Here is an 18,240-nt window from a genome sequence, read left to right as displayed (position 1 = left end):
CAATGCACTCTTGAGTTGCTGTTTTGATCTCCTGTGAATAATAACTAGAGGTGTGTAAAATATTCAGAAATAAAAATACTCTTGGGTATTTTCGACCTTGTTATGAATATGAAAATTGCCCTCTTTTCTGAAAAACTCAAAATTTGTGGTTCATTTTGCTTAAAAAATGGTGTGGGGGTTGAGGACATATTTTCAAATACAATGAGCAAATGTAGCTTCATGGTAAAAACATATTTAAATGTACCTAAGTCAAGTACTCGTAAATCTGGAAATATTTTAGTTTGATGATGATTTCTGAGTAAGACAGATTGTATTATTTATTTTTATTTTCACTATATAATATGAACACCCTGATCCATACAGTAAATGTTTACCCTTTTCTGAGACTCCTGAGAACGGGCCTATTCCATTTTAGGCTCTTCGGTAACAAATATTATATTATCATATTCTTTCTCTAGAAGCCAAGGGTTTTTTTGTATAGTTCTGAGTGGGCATAGTTAGACTTGAGGAATAACACAAGCGTTGTCCCTACCTCAACTCCCATACACAAACAAAAATCTCTAGCTGGAAAAAAAGTCATATTTTAAGCTTGAGCTAGCTTGACTGTCAGAGCATGTCTACACTGCAACTGGCAGTAAGCTTTCTGGCTCAGGTATACAGATTCTGGATGCTGCGCATGTGTTTCTATTAGAATTCAGGGAAGATTATACTTTTGAACAAGCAAATAAATGCGATGGTTTTTTTTTCATATTTATGTGTTTAAACTGCAAAACATTCTGACTTCTGATAGGTCATGGAACCCAGTGACGATATCCTGTACTAGCAACACAATGATGCCCCTAGATGACTGTTTCCTCCGTATTATACTGCCAGAAGATAGTAAGTCAGAAATCTACACAAGAAGCAGAGGCAGTAATGAATCTCCTACGACCAGTAAGAGCACCAGAAGCAGAAGTAATAGCAGAATTAATTATAGTAGATGCAGTAGAGAATATGAAAGTGAAAGTTCTCCTATTAAGTATTCTGATGATTTTCTCACGGACTTTTCTGAATCAGCTGACAATAGCAATAATTTAGAACAGTCAGGAGCCAAAGAAAAGAAACTACAGAAGAGGAAAAATAAGAAAAACGGTCAGTCAAAAGGTAAAAAGTCTTCTTGTTTCCCCATTAATAAATGAGATTGTTGACAATAGCCAAATAATATACATCTGATGATTGATATTATCCCCTCTTCTTCACAGTTTTTGTCTTAATATGTCACATTAAATAAAAATAAGACTTTGTTTTAGGTCCATTTCAGTCTCTCATTTGTCAACCAATATAATACTGAACAAGTTATATTATACAAAATATATCCTTTCTTTGTAAACACTAACATTTTTACTTTCATGTCTAGAAATGGATTTCCTTAATTCCCACCATTGAAGTACACAAAGTGATTGTAAAACTCAGGTGTCAATTCTCACCCCTGTCTATCACACTCATGGGGTCCCAAAAACTTGGCTCCAGCCCGAGCGTCTACTCTAAACTGTAATTTTATAACCCCAATGGCCAAACCCTGCAAGTCTGAGTCAGCTGACATGGACCAGCCATGGGTCTTTTATTGCAACATGGACATACAACTGGAATTCCCAGTTCACATGACCTCATACATCATGCTTTTACCCTCTTCTCCTTCAAGCAACTCCTTTTGAGATGCCACTTCCAAAAGGTTTATACAACCTACTCTTTTCCTCAAAGAACTGTTAACAAGACATTCTGGAGAAAATAAACAAATAAAACCAGAAAACTCATGGAATTAATGCATAGACAAAAATGGAATTAATAAAATACCAGCTAATTTGACTATGTAATCACTTGCTTGCATAATCCTATCCCCAGCCTTCATCCGTAACATGATCCAAATAAGGTGTCTTTTTTAAGTGAGGGTAATTAGCCACTGGAACAATTTACCAAGGATTGTGGTGGATTCTCCATCGCTGGTGATTTTAAAATCAAGATTGTATATTTTTTTCTAAAATATCTGCTCTAGGAATTATTTTGGGGAAGTTGTGTGACCTGTGCTACACAGAAGGTGAGACTAGAAGATCACAATGGTCCTGTCTGGCCTTGAATCTCTAAATCTATTATGTTTTCTATTTAGTGCCTGCTCTTGTAAATAGTTCATATCTGGAACTCTCATTAAGTTCAACAGAGGTGCTTAACAGGATTTTGCCCTTAGATTGCAAGTTCAAGTCAGGGACCCTGAATGCATAGTTATCTTTTAAAATGTCTAAAAGATTTTGGGTGTTATACAGATTCTAAAGCTAATTCTCTAGTGGTGTACTTCCTGAAATGCCTTAGAGCTACTATGACATTGAATTGCTGCATAAAAGGAACAAAAACATTTAGACTTTAGAGTTCCAACTCTTTAAATTTTCAGTTATACTTCAGAAAGGGACATTGATGGTAGTGTTATCCTTAAAATGTCATATTTATCAAATATGGTATATTGAATGGAAAACTGTATAACTAATTCAAAATGCCTGGTAATATAAACACTATGGCTGTGTCTAGACTGCAGGTTTTTTTTTTTTTTAAAGTAGCCTTTTTTCAAAAAAACTTCACCTGCGTCTAGACTACAGCCATGTTCTTTTGAAATTAAATTGAAAGAATACGGCTTTTCTTTCAACGGTGGTACTCATTTAATGAGGAAGAACGCCTTTTTTCGAAAGTGCTCTTTCGAAAAAAGGCGTTCTTGAATGTAAACGGCTTTTTCGAAAGAGAGCATCCAGACTGCCTCAGTGCTCTCTTTCAAAAAAGTGGCTCACTTTTTCGAAAGAAGAGGTTGCAGTCCAGACGCTTTCTTTCGAAAGAGGCTTGTAGTCTAGACGTACCCTATATTAATTCTTGTAAGATATGTTTGATTTAGTTCAAATCAAAAGATGGTTTGAAAGTGATACAATTATGTGTAGAATTCCTAGATGCAGATTTGTTAGGGTATGTACTATTATCATCATTTTGCTTTCTGACTTTTTGCAAATACAGTAAATTATGATTTTCTTCCTCCTCCATCATGAATTGAATTTTTCTAAGTAGGGCCTTATCCAACTCCACTGAAGTCATTGGGAGACTTTCCATAGGAAATTGGATCAGGCCCATACAATCTAATCCTCTGAAAGCACACATTGACTTCAATGAATTATTGAGAGACAAACTTTGTTTCAGGTGGCATTGAGGAGACTGTTTTGTAAGGACATCTCACTAGCCTCAGAGAAATCCTCATTTCTCTCAGAGAAAGCTGTTGCTGTAATTTTAGCAGTAAGGCTATCTAAAGTGAAGATGGTTTCTTGGGGAAGATAGTGGTCAATAGGATGAGGAAGTCAAAGAACCTTTGGACCTCATATGGATCTGGCTTTTGTTGTGTCCAAATGCTGTCAGGAAAAATCCATGCTATAGATGTATCAGCACAAAATATTTGAACAGTGAAATTTTAATACAGATTTTTGACACTGCCATACATACTGGCTTTAAGTAGCTTCAGATAGCTAAAAGTAAAAATATGTACTGATATTGTTTTCTGTACCATTACATGATATGTAAGTTGCTATGAGTTTGTTTTGGTCTGAATGCAGGAGGCAAGAAGTTGCCATCTAAGAAGATGCAACTCCAGAATACTTCATTTGTAAGTGCTCAGAATAATATGGTATTCCAGAAAAAAGATGCTACGGCTCAACGCATATTATCTGCAAGACTTCACAAAATTAAAGAGCTGAAAAATGAATTGTCTGACCTCCAGCATAAACTAGAAGCATCAAACTTAGAAAATCAGCTTCTGAAGCAGCTTCAGTATCGGCACTTGAAAGCAATAGGTAAATATGAAAATGCAGAGAATAACTTGCCTGATCTTATAGCAAAACATTATAGTGAGATAAGATCTCTAAGGGGACTACTTAGGAAATCTCAGGAACAGGAGCGAAATACATCCAGGAAGCTTAGAGAAGTTGAAGCAGAGCTGTTAAAGACTAAAGATGCCTTGCAACTATTGCACAAACTTTCAGAAGACAAGAATCTTGCAGAGAGAGGGGAACTTACTCATAGATTATCAATCCTTACAGAAAAAATGGAAGCCAATGATAAGAGAATACAGGTAATATGCAACATAACCTTGTATTTTTAGAACTATGATGGGAAACATTTTTGTGAAATAATAATGCAAGAGGATTAATCAATGCATATAAATGAATATTTATAGTGCAAGCTAACAATACAGAAATTCAGATCCATTTGTTTTAATCCAAAGCTTTCCAAAGTGTAGTGATAGTATGAATGAATTACCCATAAATTTAATAAAATCTTGTAAAAATATATCAGAGAATTAAACTTAGAAATAAAGATTAGTTAAACTGTTGCCCTGTTTCCTTTAAAAATCTGACATACTACTGGAGATCTGTTTCCAAATCTCCCAATCATTCCTTAGTACAGTTGTAGTCAAGCATAGAGCAGTGGTTGACTAGTGCATTAAGCATTAGTCAGGAGTCCTAGATGTAGCTGTACCACTGATTTGATATGTGACTGTGGGTAAAAGAATGAACTTATTTGAGCCTTATGTTATTCATCTGCTAAAAGAATGGACAGTGTTTAAGGAAGGTGATGTGAGGGTTTATAAACAAATATATACTTTGAAATTCTTGTATGAAAGATGCAGTATAAAATATAATATTATTTATTTCAAAGTTTTTTGAAAGAGTTAAGATTTAATTTATATTGTGACCCCATCGTTGTGATATATAATGGTATTTAATCAAAATTAATAAAAACAACTGTTGCCAGCATTTGAGTGAACAACACCCCTGTGAGGATGCAATATTCTTCCAGAAGGACATAAAGAATGGAGGGAGAAGCATGAAGAAATAATATAGTATAGAGATTCAGTAAAGTGAGAATTGACAGAGTAGCCATTGGGAAGAATACAAGAACAATTGCTTCATAAATTCATAATACTATTTCCCCCTTATTTCTGGGGATGGCAATACTCTAAAATCTACCTCACAGCTAACATCATCTCCCAACCTTTGATGTTGCTCCCTCTCTGCATTACAGTGATTTGTCTCCAGTGGAGAGTGTTGTATATTGTTCTTTCTGAAGCTTATTAACACTGCTTTTATAGGATGCTTCTAGAGAGCTGTGGAGCATGGTCTTTCTTTACCCCTCAAGGGTTGGGCTTTTACAGTATTCCCAGGGAGTTAGAGATTGAAACACCAAGTATCACAATGACCAACTTTTAGGAACCTAGCAAATAACAGAAAAAATGTGGTGATACACAAAACCTGAACTTGGTGCTTACGTTCTCTACAAAGAATGGGGAGAGATAGATGTCTTAGAATGTGATCAGCAAAAGCCAACATTCTACTCGGGAGCCATCTAAACTAGCTAATCAGAGATGCTAATAATCAGTGTGCTGAGCCCCAACCTCTCTGAGACAGGCACCTAAGTCTGGGCTTCTGGAAGGTGCCTAAATCTATTTAGTGATCAACAAACAGGAGCCACGCACCTAGTGTCAGGTGGCCTAAGTCCTGCTTCAAGGAATGAACTGTGTGCCTACTTCACACCACACAATTGCCACCAGAGGAGTAGGAGATGGTGATTGTACCCACCTTATAACTTTATTTGTGATTAGAACAACTTTGTGCTCTTTCTACTGAGCTACAGATATTCTGATATGGGACTCTCTCAATCTCTCCTTTGAAGGTGTTCCACTGTGAATTAAATAATGAAAGGGTAAATGGCTGGGGGGGGGGGTATGTACGTACGTATGTGTACACACACACACACACACACTACAAAGTTTAAAACTCTGTAGAATCCATGCTCTTTTTCGTACCAGTTTCCAAAAAATCAGACGCACTCTTTCGGAAGCCCTCTATTCCTCATTTTATGAGGAATACGAATTCTTCCAAAAGAGGAGATTTTTTTTTCCACATTTGGCCCCATGTAGATGGGCCAAATGTCAGAAAAGCCTCTTCTATAAAAATAATTGGAAAAAAGTATGCAAATTGTGATTTGCAATTTGCGTACCTTTTTCCAAAAAATAACTGCAGTGACCGAAAAATAGCCTGAGTGAGTTTGTAGGCTGGTGGTTAAGGCTAGTACAGTTCCCTTCCTCTGTTCACTGCATTTTTTTTTTATCTACAAGGTAACAGTTTCAGCAAGAGAGAGTGAGGGAACCCCCAAATCAGAATGTTTTGTAGTTCAGTGGTTAGAGAACTGTCCTGAGAAATAGAAGATCCCCTGTACAAGTGCTTTCTCATGAGAGGGGGGATTTGAACCAGCATTCCCCACATCTTATGTAAGTGCTCTAACCCAGGGCTAAAAGCTATAAACAGGACAATACCCTCTCCTCCTCCAACTGATTTCGGAAAGGAAGGCACCTACTGGATCAAGCCCTATATGCGATTTAGGCAGTCCAATGCCTATTTTCTCCCAATTCATTAATTACTCTGGGCTTAGGCAGGAGGGAGGCATCTGAACTCCCAGAGTGGGGAAGCAGTGGCCTTATTCCAGAATCTAAAACTTATGCGCCTAGGGAACGTTACAATGGAAAGTTAAGCATGAAGCCCTGGCCTACACAAGGGTATTATTTCAAAATAACCCCCTGTGATCGATGGGAGGAGTGCTGGCTAGTATCCTGTGATTAAAGAGTTAAACTCAGGTAGCTAGCAGGGATGTTAAAAGCCAGGAAAACCAATGGGAAAGATGGTTGAAATTTGAATTATATATAGATACCTGCTGCTGTTTCTCTTTGTGTGACATAAGTTAAGCGCTGGAGGGATCAATATGCAGTAATCAGAATTACTGTGCCTACAAGGAATATTGGGCGTGGGAGGGAACTGGGCCTTGAAATATGGATCAGCACGGATTGTGAGTAGAGAGTGAGGAATGAATATTTAGTTGCGATCAGAGTTGTTTTCTTTGTTTTGGTTGGTTGGTTAAGCTCCTCTCTGTAAATCCATGCCTTCCCTCCCCCATTCACTATCTAAGATGTACCCAGAGATGTTCTCTTTGTTTTAATTTGTTTTACTTAGTTGCTCTGTAACACCTAGCTACCAAGTATGCTTTATCAAGAATATCTTTTTGTTTTCTTAATAATATCACAGTTTTTAAGGTGATGATTTGATTCTTGTGTTCTGGAAGGAAATAGGAGGTCTGTGTATGTATATGCATGCCTAAGACTGAGAGGTCAGCTACCAGAGACTGCAGCTTGTTTTCTCGCTTTCTTCCGCCCCTCCCCCAGGCTCTCTTGTGGTAAAAGAGCTTGTGGGTATCCCTCTGGAATAAGTCCAAGTGCTTTCTTCCTGGGTTTAAGAAGAAAAGGGTTCTTTTGTGCAAAAACCCCCTCTTGCGCAAGAGCATTTCTTCGTTCCTGAAAAAAATGAGAACGGCTCTTGCGCAAGAGGGGGTTTTTGCGCAAAAAGGAGGTGTCTACACAGCTCCTTTTTGTGCAAAAGCCTCTTGCGCAAAAGTTGCTGCTAATTAATTATGCAAATGAAGCGTGACGATATTCTACTTCGTACTTCATTTGCATAAGTTTTTCCGGAAGAAGGCTACAGTGTAGACATAGCCTTGGTGGTGGCAGCTATCTCCCGAAGTCAGTGAATCTGACCTTGCAGAGCTTTTAAGAAGAAGCCTATAAAGGTAAGGTATTTTAAGGTCGCTTGCAGGCCCCCACCTTCTTCATTTGAAGTGCTAGAGTGGGGAACAGCCCTGATACTCCTCTTTAGGGCACATTTATAAGCGGAATGCCCACACTACCAAACCCATTATTTTGAAATAATGGGCTGCTTATTTCGAAATCTGTACTCTTGCTTTCCTTGGGAAATAACACTAATTTTGAAATAGTTATTTTGAAATAGTGTTAGTGTGGATGCTCCGGTGCTGCTATTTTGAAATAACTACTCCCCAGAGTAATTTGAACTAATTACTCCCCAGTGCTTTTTGGGGCTCTTAAGTCGAGGTAGCGTTTACACAATAACGGAGCCTGCCTCTGAGTAATTTCGAGGATTCCCCATAGTGGGGACATGCTCTTTCAATTTTGTAAAATCAGGAGTTAAGTCAAATTTAGTTATTTCTAAATAATTTCCTAGTGTAGACATGCCCCAAGTGAGTTTAGGTGCCTACAGGATGAGGTAGCAGTGAAGCAAAAGTTTCCCCCAGTGCTGCCACACATGGGGATTTAGGTACCTAACTGTGGAACATAGGAGCTTCAGGGGGTAGCCGAGTTAGTCTGCTGCAGAAAAACAACAAATGGTCTGGTAGCACTTTATAGACTAACAAAACATGTAGTTGGTATCCTGCACTTTCGTGGGCACAGCTCACTTCTTCAAATGACCAGAGTTATGAGTTTGAGATGTGAACACTCAAAATAAATAGGGGGGGGGAAATGAGAGGGTGGGTCTCTCATCTCCCTCCTTTTTTCTCCCCTCGCCCCCTCTCCTATTTATTTTGAGTGTTCACATCCCATACTTATAACTCTGGTCACCTGAAGAAGTGGGCTGTGCCAACGAAAGCTCATGATACCATCTATATGTTTTGTTAGTGCTACCAGACCATTTGTTGTTTTTTTCTGGAACATAGGTCATTCAAAGCTTGAATTCATAGCATGTAATAAAGACGTGTGATTAGTGAAAATAAAGAGGATTCAGTGCCTTTAATGCTCTAACTCTAATTGTCTTTATGAAGAAAGCCTCCAACTCTGATTTTTAATAAAATCTCAGAATAATGAAGTCTTCCATTTACCCTACAGAAATTCATTTCTACTTTATCAGACGAATAACTGAACAGTTGCCATTCTGAGAGCTGTTTATTTGTAGAGCCCACATTGAGAGTCAGTAGAAAGTTTTGTCCATGGAGACTTTGCAGTATTGGGTGCAAAGCTTATAACTTTGATGCCTATAACAGTGCATTGCAATCACATTTTATCCTCTTGTTTATACTGCCAGAGTGGTGTAAATGGATCATAATGTAAATGAGAATCAGGTCCCTATGAATTCCCAAAAAAGACTATATTGAATAATTATGTTTCCATTATATTTGGTAAAGTTTGTTTTGAAATGTAAATGGAGACAGTCATAAATAGGAGCTGCTAAGGAAAGTCTTACTTACCTGAAGTATGAGGAAAGGGATACGCAACTGGAGATGCACTTAGGAAGGGTGTTTGGGCAGTCAGCCAATAAAAATGCAGATAGGAATTTCAAACCAGGAGAGAGGGGTTTTTCTTTCTCTCGTCTTTGTTTGAGATCAGAGCAGTTTCTCCCAGGTATTGAGGGAAATGGGAGATGGGCTCTCTCCAAAAACGGACTCTTTGAAATGTGTAAGTAGGGAAAAGTTATCTAGTCCATCAGGGTTTATTGTTTTCCTTGTCTGAAGATTTGGAAATCATGTCTGAGCTCGCTAATTGGTTTTCTCTTTTGTAACTAAGGATTATAGCCCAGGGATTTTCCCTGAGTCTGTCACTTCATGGCTATCTAACACCTAGTCATTTACTATGTTTGCAACAGTAGTTTTATTTTGATAATAAAAGAGTTTTCCTTTTCGTTTTGATTAACCGGTATTTGTTGATTGTGCCCTTAAGTTTATGTGCCTAGTTACCCAGGCAGAGTCCATTGTTATTGGGGTTTCCCTCTGTTTGTTTTCCCAACTCCAGGCAAAACAGAGATTGGAGGCAGGGGGAGAGCTTTGCCTTAGGGAGGGGATTCCCAAGTGATGTCTTCCCAGGAAAAGGCTTTATTTTATATTTTCTTTTAGTCACTTGGGTAGAAGCAGCAAGAAATCAGACTTTGTCTTTTTGAATCTCGGGGACTGAGATCGAACAAGTTTGCCTCTGGGAGTCAGACAGGTTTTGCAGAGTTTATTCTACTAACAGGCCCCCCCATCTCTGCACTCAGAGGCTATGTCTACACTGGCAGGTTCTTACGCAAAAACATCTTGCGCAAGGGTTCTTGTGCAGGAACTCTTGCACAAGAACACGTCCACATTTCCTTGTGCTTTTGCGCAAGAGCATCCATGGCAGTGTGGATGCTCTCTTGCACAAGAAAGCTCTGATGGCCATTTTAGCCATAGGGGTTTCTTGCACAAGAATCCCCTGTCGCTCGTCCACACTGCCCTCTTAGGGTATGTCTACACTACAAAGTTAGTTCGAACTAACGGACGTTAGTTTGAACTAACTTTCATAGGCGCTACACTAGCGCTCTGTTAGTTCAAATTTAATTTGAACTAACGGAGCGCTTAGTTCGAACTAGGTAATCCTCATTCCACGAGGATTAAGCCTAGTTCGAACTAGCTAGTTCGAATTGAGGGGTGTGTAGCCCCTTAATTCAAACTAGTGGGAGGCTAGCCCTCCCCATGTTTCCCTGGTGGCCACTCTGGCCAACACCAGGGAAACTCTACTGCTCCCCTCCCGGCCCCGGACCTCTTAAAGGGGCACGGGCTGGCTACAGTGCCCGTGCCAGGTGCAAGCCTGCCAGCACCCAGCCAGCAGACCCTGCACCTGGCATGGATCGAGCCACCCACCCGATGCCCCCCAGCCCTCCCCCTCTTCCCGGGACCAGGCTGGCGGCTCCCGGGAGTTTGCCCGGGAACGCAAGAGGCAGGCACCCGCCTGGGCTAGTGCGGACATCGTGGACCTTGTCCACGATCTCCGCACTAGGCACAGGAAAGTGGCCGGCTTGGGCAGGATAGCTGCCAGCCTGGCACCCAGGAGCAGGTGTGCAAGAGAATCAAGGGGGTCCACTGAGACCCCCGACCCTGAGCCCTGAGCTTACAATGGCCGTCCTGGGTCAGACCAAAGGTCCATCTAGCCCAGTAGCCTGTCTGCCGACAGCGGCCAACCCTAGGGACCGTGGGGGGGATGGACCGAAGACAGTGACCAAGCCATTTGTCTCGTGCCATCCCTCTCCAGCCTTCCACAAACCTTGGGCAGGGACAGCATTCCTACCCCCTGGCTAATACCACTCCATGGACCCAACCTCCATGACTTGATCTCACTTCCCTTTAAACTCTGTTCCAGTTCTAGCCTTCACAGCCTCCTGCAGCAAGGAGTTCCACAGGTTGACTCTTTGCTTTGTGAAGAAGAACTTTCTGTTACTAGTTTGAAGCCTGCTACCCATTCCTTTCTCTTGGTGTCCTCTAGTCCTTCTTTATGGGAACTAATGAAGAACTTTTCTGTATGCACCCTCTCCACCCAACTCCTGCTTTTAGAGACCTCTATCCTGTCCCCCCTCCGTCTCCTCTTTTCTAAGCTGAAAAGTCCGAGTCTATTTAGCCTCTCTTCATATGGGACCTGTTCCCAACCCCTGATCATTTTAGTTACCCTCCCCTCTCCCAGCCTCTCTCTTCCCCTCTCCCACCTCCTTTTCCCAGTCTCCCCCAGTTTTGTTCAATAAAGACATATTCCATTTTGGAAGACACGTTATCTTTATTTTGTACATCAAGAAGAGGGGCTAGGGAAGGGTAAGTGGAAGGAGGTGAGGGAGGAATGGGGCACGAGCCCCCAATGGGGAGGACCGGGCTGGCTCTGCGGGCTTCTGGGGGTGGAAGCTCTCCTGCAGCCCCCCAATTGCCCCCTCTCCCCAGATGGCAGCCTGCGGCAAGTGCAGCCGGGCTGATGGCCGAGTGCTGTGATGTGCCCAGTGTGGGCACTCAGGGCACTCCAAGCCAGGACTGCTTTGCAAGCGGGGCACCCCTGAGAACTGTCTGTCCGGGGTGGGGTTCGAGACCCTTTAAGCACAGCCCTTGGCTAGCCTGAGACAGCACCTCCACACTCTATGTCCTCCTCTGATGCCCTGCCGGCACTGCTTCCGGCCATCCTTAACCCCGCTTCAGGGTCCACTTAATGTGGACATGCTAGCTCGAATTAGCAAAATGCTAATTCGAACTAGTTTTTAGTTCTAGACGCATTAGTTCGAATTAGCATAGTTCGAATTGACGAATTCGAACTGTTAGTTCGAATTAGTGCTGTAGTGTAGACATACCCTTACACTTGTTAGAAAAGAGCGTAGCTCTTGCGCAAGAATCCCTGTCTGCCTACGCCCGTTCTTGCGCAAGAACCCGCCAGTGTAGACATAGCCCAAGTGTCAAGTTGGGGAATTGAGCTGAGATAGACACTGCTTTTTTATTTTCTTACAACCTTCTAATTTCAGATTTTACTTACACTAAAATATGATTTAGATTATTTCATGTTTTCATTATGTTAAGTCTGCTTATTTTTTAAGCCTGATGTGAACTGAAATTCTTCAGCAGTTATAGTGACTATACCTACATGGTTAAATATATAATGTTTCTAGGGCTTAGAAAAGCAACTGAAGCTGAACAGTAGCATCTTTAGTCGTCAGTTGGCAGCTGAGAATAGAAAGACTGTAGCAGCTCGGACAATCACAAAGAGCTTGCAAATGGAAATTAAGTCTCTTCAACAAAAAATTAAGGTACTCAATATTTAAAACAGGTTTACTTGTTATAAGCATGTCATATGTCTTACGTTATATGTTCCTAGTCTTCAATGAGGTAGGCATATTACTCTGTAACATTAAAAACAATGAGCAGCCCTGAGGCACCTTAGAGACTAACAAAAATATATATAGTATCATGAGCTTTCATGGGCAAAAGCCACTTTTTCAGATGAGCTCATCTGAAAAAGTGTAGGTTTTGCCCACAAAAGCTCATGATGCTATATATATTTTTGTTAGTCCCAGGGCTGTGTCTACACTACACAGAAGATCGACACTGCTGCAGTCGATCTTCTGGGATTCAAATTAGTGGGTCTAGGGAATTAACACCAGTAGTTCTGATCCTCATGAGGATAAGGGAAGTCAAAGGGAGCACAGCGCCAAATTTCAACCTCCTACACAGCGCCAAATTTTAAAATATCATACTATTTTTACACATCCCTTAGCCCTTGTGGAATGAGGGTTACAGGGATGCTGAAATAGTGCACCCATTACTTCAAAAAATATTTCAAAATAACTGGCGCATTTAAAAGACGCGGGGTAGCTATTTTGGGATTCCTCTGGTATCCCAAAATAGCCCCACTGTCTAGATGTACCCAAAGTTTAATATTATTCTGGTTGTATTAACAGAACTGTTCTAGTTGGCCCTGGTAAAGTCTCAGCTGAAATTCTGTATCTAGTCTGAAGTGCAAAAATTTAAGAAAGATCTGGACAAATTGTAGAGAATACAGAGTAAAGCAATAAAAATTACAGAAGTTTTTAGAAGTCTGACCTGTGAGAAGATTTTAAAATTGGGCAAGTTTAATTCTGAGAAAAAAGACAATTGAGGGGGCACCTAATAATAGCCTTCAAATATGTAAAGGGCTGTAATAACGAGGATTGTGGTCAATTGTTCCCCATGGAAGGTAGGACAGGAAGTAATGAGCTTAATATGTATTGAGGGAGAATAAGGTAGATATTAAGAAAATCTTTTTTACTAAAAAGATAGCTAAGTTCTGGAGTAGGCATCCAAGGAATACTGTGGATTTCCTGTCATTGGAGGTTTTTAAGGACAGGTTAGACAAAAACCTGTCTGGGGATGATCTAAGAATACTTGGTCCTGCGTCGTGTGAGGGGCTGAACTAGATGATCTCTCAATGTCTCTTTCAGCCTTATATTTTTATGATTCTATGAGCTTTTTGTTAGATCCTTTGCAAAAATATTGCCAGATTAGTGTTTACAGTTTGTTTTGACTAAAACAAAACAATAGAAATGTTTCAATGATTTGATTTAAATTCTAACAAACAGTTTTGTTTTGACAAATTAAACATTCCCCTGCAGCGTTTGAAACCCAAACATCATAGCATTGTGTCATTACGTGAAAACCTAAAAGTGACATGAAATAGAAATAAAAATGCAAAATGTGTTAGCTTACCATGAGAATAATGCAAAGGATAAACTGTATAGTGAAAAGTATAATCAAAAACTTTAAGCTTTATTGTGGTATTTAGAACATATCTATAACATATGTATTATAATTAACTTTGTGGCAATAGATAATCCACTCCTCTGGAAACCACACCCTTCTGAGGGTATGTCTACACTTGCACGCTAGTTCGAACTAGGGATGCAAATGCAGGCATTCAAAATAGTCAATGAAGCGGGGATTTCATTAGCATGATCTCGTGGGGACATTACTCCAAATGCCAGCTGTTTCGAAAGTGAAAGTGCGCGCCGGGACACATTAGTTCGAACCAAGGGGGTTGGTTCAAACTAGCATAACTCCTGAGTAACGTTAGTTCGAACCAAGGGGTTTGGTTCGAACTAATGCATCCCGGCACGCACTTTTACAATCGAAACGGCTGGCATTTGGAGTAATGCGCCAGCGAGATCATGCTAATGAAGCTCAGGATATTTAAATCCCCGTTTCATTGACTATTTCGAATGCCTGACTTTGCATCCCTAGTTCGAACATGTTTGACATGGCCTATGTTTGACGGTTTCTGCTTAAGAAAGGCTTTGGACTGGAATACAAGGAGTTTCAAATTTGAGTTAGGATCAAAGTACATTGGTACAGTAGTATGTTAAACCTTTTACAAGGTGTCTGCCTTCAGTATGTTTGTCTTAGGCTACCGCTATATGTTCTTTTTGTGAACATTATTACTTTTTTAGTAACATTTTTTTTAATGGGCCAAGGAGCTGGTAAAAAATAATCATTAAGTTTGATAATGTGGATTCTTTTTCAGGAAAAAGAACGAGAAGTTGGTATAAAAAATATCTATGCAAATCGGATGCTTAAAGGTCTACAGGACAAAACTGATATAGTACCTCGCAAAAAAGGTACTGTATATCTGCATTATTTTTTTTATATATATATTTTAGTTTCATACTTGTATTGCTTTATAATTGGGACAAATTTTCTAAAATAGGAACCTAAATTGCAGTTGTAAATGTGCAAAATGGGTTCTTGCACATGCAGTTTCTTTGCGCATACAGATGCATCTAAGTAGCCCATTTTTTAATATTTAACCCAGTTTATGTAAATGCACTTTAGGATAGTATTAACCTTTATTAACATTTACATAGACTGTGCAGTATATGATACTGTGTTCATGAATGCTTACAAAAGTTTTGGAAAATAAAGTGTAATAAAAATGAGATGTAAGTATTTCCGCCTTAAGTAAATAATCTCATCATTACATGATTAGCATTCAAACAGGATTTCATATTTAGCATCACACATTTTGCATAGTATGTCTGCATATAGCTATGCCCTCTGATATCAGTGTAGTTAAGTTGGTCAGGATTTTATTTGTAAAATCTGTTAAGTTTGTAAATGTATAATGTTCCTGCCACAATTATTCTGGACTGAACTTTAGCATTTGATTAGTATAGCAGCAAATTTACCTTACCCATTTCTCAAAAATCAGATTGGCATCTTTAAAGTCAAACTGATACTATTTCTGACAGTGTGTTTGTAACTAAGATAACTCAAAAACTAAGATAAAATCCCAACATTTCTGTTCCAATCTTTACAAGTTCGTGATCATAAAATAAAAACATCAGAACGATCATACTGGGTCAAACCAAAGGTTCATCTAGTCCAGTGGTCTCCAATCTTTTTACACCCAAAATCACTTTTTAAATGACAGAACAAGCCAAGATCTACCGCCCCGTCCCTTCCTTGAAGCCCTGCCCCTTCCTTGAAGCCCCACCCTCTCTATTCTCCTCCTCTCCATCACTTGCTATCCCCAACCTTTATATTGCTGCTTTTTTTTTCAATACTTCTGTAGGAAGAGTTTTTTCCAACATTTGGCCTGTCTAGACTGGATAAATGTCAGAAAAACCCCTTCTTTTGGAAGCCCTCTTATTCCTTGTGGAAAGAGGAATATAGCGGTGACTGAAAGAGCATGTTTGCTCTTCCACTAAAAAAAGCGGAACAAATGCATCCCTGGATGCAGAAGAGTTTTTCTGAGATATCTCTGGAATCCTGAAAAACTCCTGCAGTCTAGTCGTAACCTTGCTGGGTTGAGACAGGATGTGTAGGTTCTGGGGTGGGAATGAGGAATTTGGGTGTGGGAAGGGGTGAGAGGTGAAAGCTCTGGGAGGAAATCTAGATGCAGGAGGAGGTGGAGAAGGGGATGCTGGTTCGGGGAGGGGGCTCCAGGCTGGGCAGTGTTGGGGTTAGATGTAGGGTTGAGGTACTAAGCAAGCCACAGGCTTCTGGATTTGAGGGTTCAGCAATTTGGGTTGGGGTATATGAGGGGCTCAGGGCAGAGGGTTCCAGTGTATGATAGGCTCAGTTCTAGGGTCTGGGGGAAGAGGGAGTGCAGGAGTGTTCTGATGCTGTGGCCAGATGGAGGCTTGGCCCCAATTGAGGGTTTGTTGGCCAGGCTTCATTTTTAAATGAAATACTATGCCAAACACAAAAAGTTTCTGCATTGTCTTTATTTCTGAGAAGGGCAGCGAACCTGTTTTGAGTCAGGGGACACTGACCCACAGAAGTCAGTTGGGGCCACACAAGTGAGATGCAAAACAAAAAAACCTCCTCCAAACCCGCCCCCCAAGTCTCACTAATGTGGCCCCAACTGTGCTGGTGGGAGCAGGGGACATGGTACTGGGGAAGGGTGCTAGTGGGTGCTGGGGTAGGGGACAGGGTGCCAGTGGAGGCAGGGTTCTGCGGCTGGGGGCAGGGGAGAGGGAACAGAGTGCCAGGAGGGCAGGGGACAGGGTTCTGTGGCAGGGGGCAGAGTCCCTGCACCAACCTCCTCCCAGGATTCCCCCTAATCTCCCCCGCAGAGGAGGGAAGCCCTGTCACATACCTCCTCCAGGCCCGACTTCTCCCCTTCTGAGGAGCTGGGAAGCCTGCACACGTGCCCCCTTGGGGGCCCCCCCACGGAGAAAGGAAGCCCCGTCGCGCGCCTCCCCCCAGGACTCCTCCCCCATCCCCCGCAGAGGAGGGAAGCTCCGGCGCGAACCTCCTCTGGGGACTCCTAACCCCTCTCCCCCCCACCAGGAGGGAAGCCCCAGCGCACGCGCCTCCCACCGGGACTCCTCCCCCATCCGCCACAGAGGAGGGAAGCCCCAGCGCGTGCCTCCCACCAGGACTCCTCCCCCCCTTCCCCTGCAGAGGAGGAAAGCCCCAGTGCACGTCTTCCCCTGGGACTCCTACCTCCTCCCCCCATGCAGAAAGTCTCCAACGCGCCACAGGCTTGAAGGAGGGGAGCAGGCAGCACACTTCCAGAAACCCCAGAAGTGGTGCGCAGCTGCCGGACTTCTGTCATTGTCGCTGGAGGTAGGTAGTGGGGCTTCTTGGGGGTGGGGGAAATTGGGGGAGGCCCGAATACCTCACGATCGACTGGTCGAGCCCTCCCGATCAACCAGTCAATCATGATCGACGGGCTGGTAATCATGAATCTAGCCCAATATCCAGTCTCCCTCCCTCTGGGGTATCTGATAATGGCCACTGTTGGCAACACAATAGGTAATCCTCACATGATCCCTCTCCTTTCACCCATTTACAGACAAACAGAGGCTAGGGACAACATTCCTACCCATGATGTCTAATAGCCATTGATGGACCTAACCTCCATTAATCTTTATAGCTCTTTTGAATCCAGTTAAAGTCCTAGTCTTCACCACATCCTCTGGCAAGGAGTTCCATAGGTTGACTGTGCGCTGACTGAAGAAAAACTTTGTTTTGTTTTGAACCTGGTGACTGTTAATTTCATTTGGTGACCCCTAGTTCTTATATTGTGGGAATAGGTAAATAACTTTTCCTTATTCACTTTTTCCACAGCAGTCATGATTTTAGAGACCTCTATCATATCCCCCCTGTCTCCTCTTCTCTAAGCTGAAAAGTCCAAGTCTTTTTGATCTCTCGTCAGATGGGACCCATTTCAAACCCCTAATAATTTTTGTTGCCCTTTTCTGAACCTTTTCCATGCCAATATTTTTTTTGAGATAAGACAACCACATCTGTATACAGTATTCAAGATGTGGGCGTACCATGGTTTTATATAGAGGCAATAAGATATTCTCTGTCTTATTCTCTATCCCTTTTTAATGGTTCCTGATGTTCTATTTGCTTTTTTAACTGCTGCTGCACATTGAGTGGATGTTTTCAGAGAACTATCCACAATGACGCCAAGATTTCTTTCTTGAGTAGTTGTAGCTAAATTAGTCCCCATCATATTGTATATATAGTTGGGATTATTTTTTTCCAATGTGCATTACTTTACATTTATTAACATTTTGTTTCCCAATCTTTTGGTTTTGTGAG

The 18,240-nt window shown here is 41.3% G+C and overlaps 1 protein-coding gene across 1 annotated transcript in view; it reads left to right on the top strand.

Annotated features, from left to right (window-relative positions):
• LCA5L (lebercilin LCA5 like) overlaps positions 1-18,240 on the top strand; it is a 31,243-nt gene that overhangs the window by 927 nt on the left and 12,076 nt on the right. The window contains exons 2-5 of the mRNA XM_025186518.3: positions 791-1,143; positions 3,615-4,129; positions 12,321-12,458; positions 14,705-14,798. Coding sequence (XP_025042303.3) covers positions 791-1,143; positions 3,615-4,129; positions 12,321-12,458; positions 14,705-14,798 — 1,100 coding nt within the window. The remainder of the gene's footprint in view (positions 1-790; positions 1,144-3,614; positions 4,130-12,320; positions 12,459-14,704; positions 14,799-18,240) is intronic.

This window comes from Pelodiscus sinensis, chromosome 1 (assembly GCF_052426305.1).
Source record: "Pelodiscus sinensis isolate ZL-2025 chromosome 1, ASM5242630v1, whole genome shotgun sequence".
NCBI lineage: Eukaryota > Metazoa > Chordata > Testudines > Trionychidae > Pelodiscus > Pelodiscus sinensis.
Note: the sequence above shows the minus strand (reverse complement) of the source record. Positions and strands in the feature narration are given on the sequence as shown.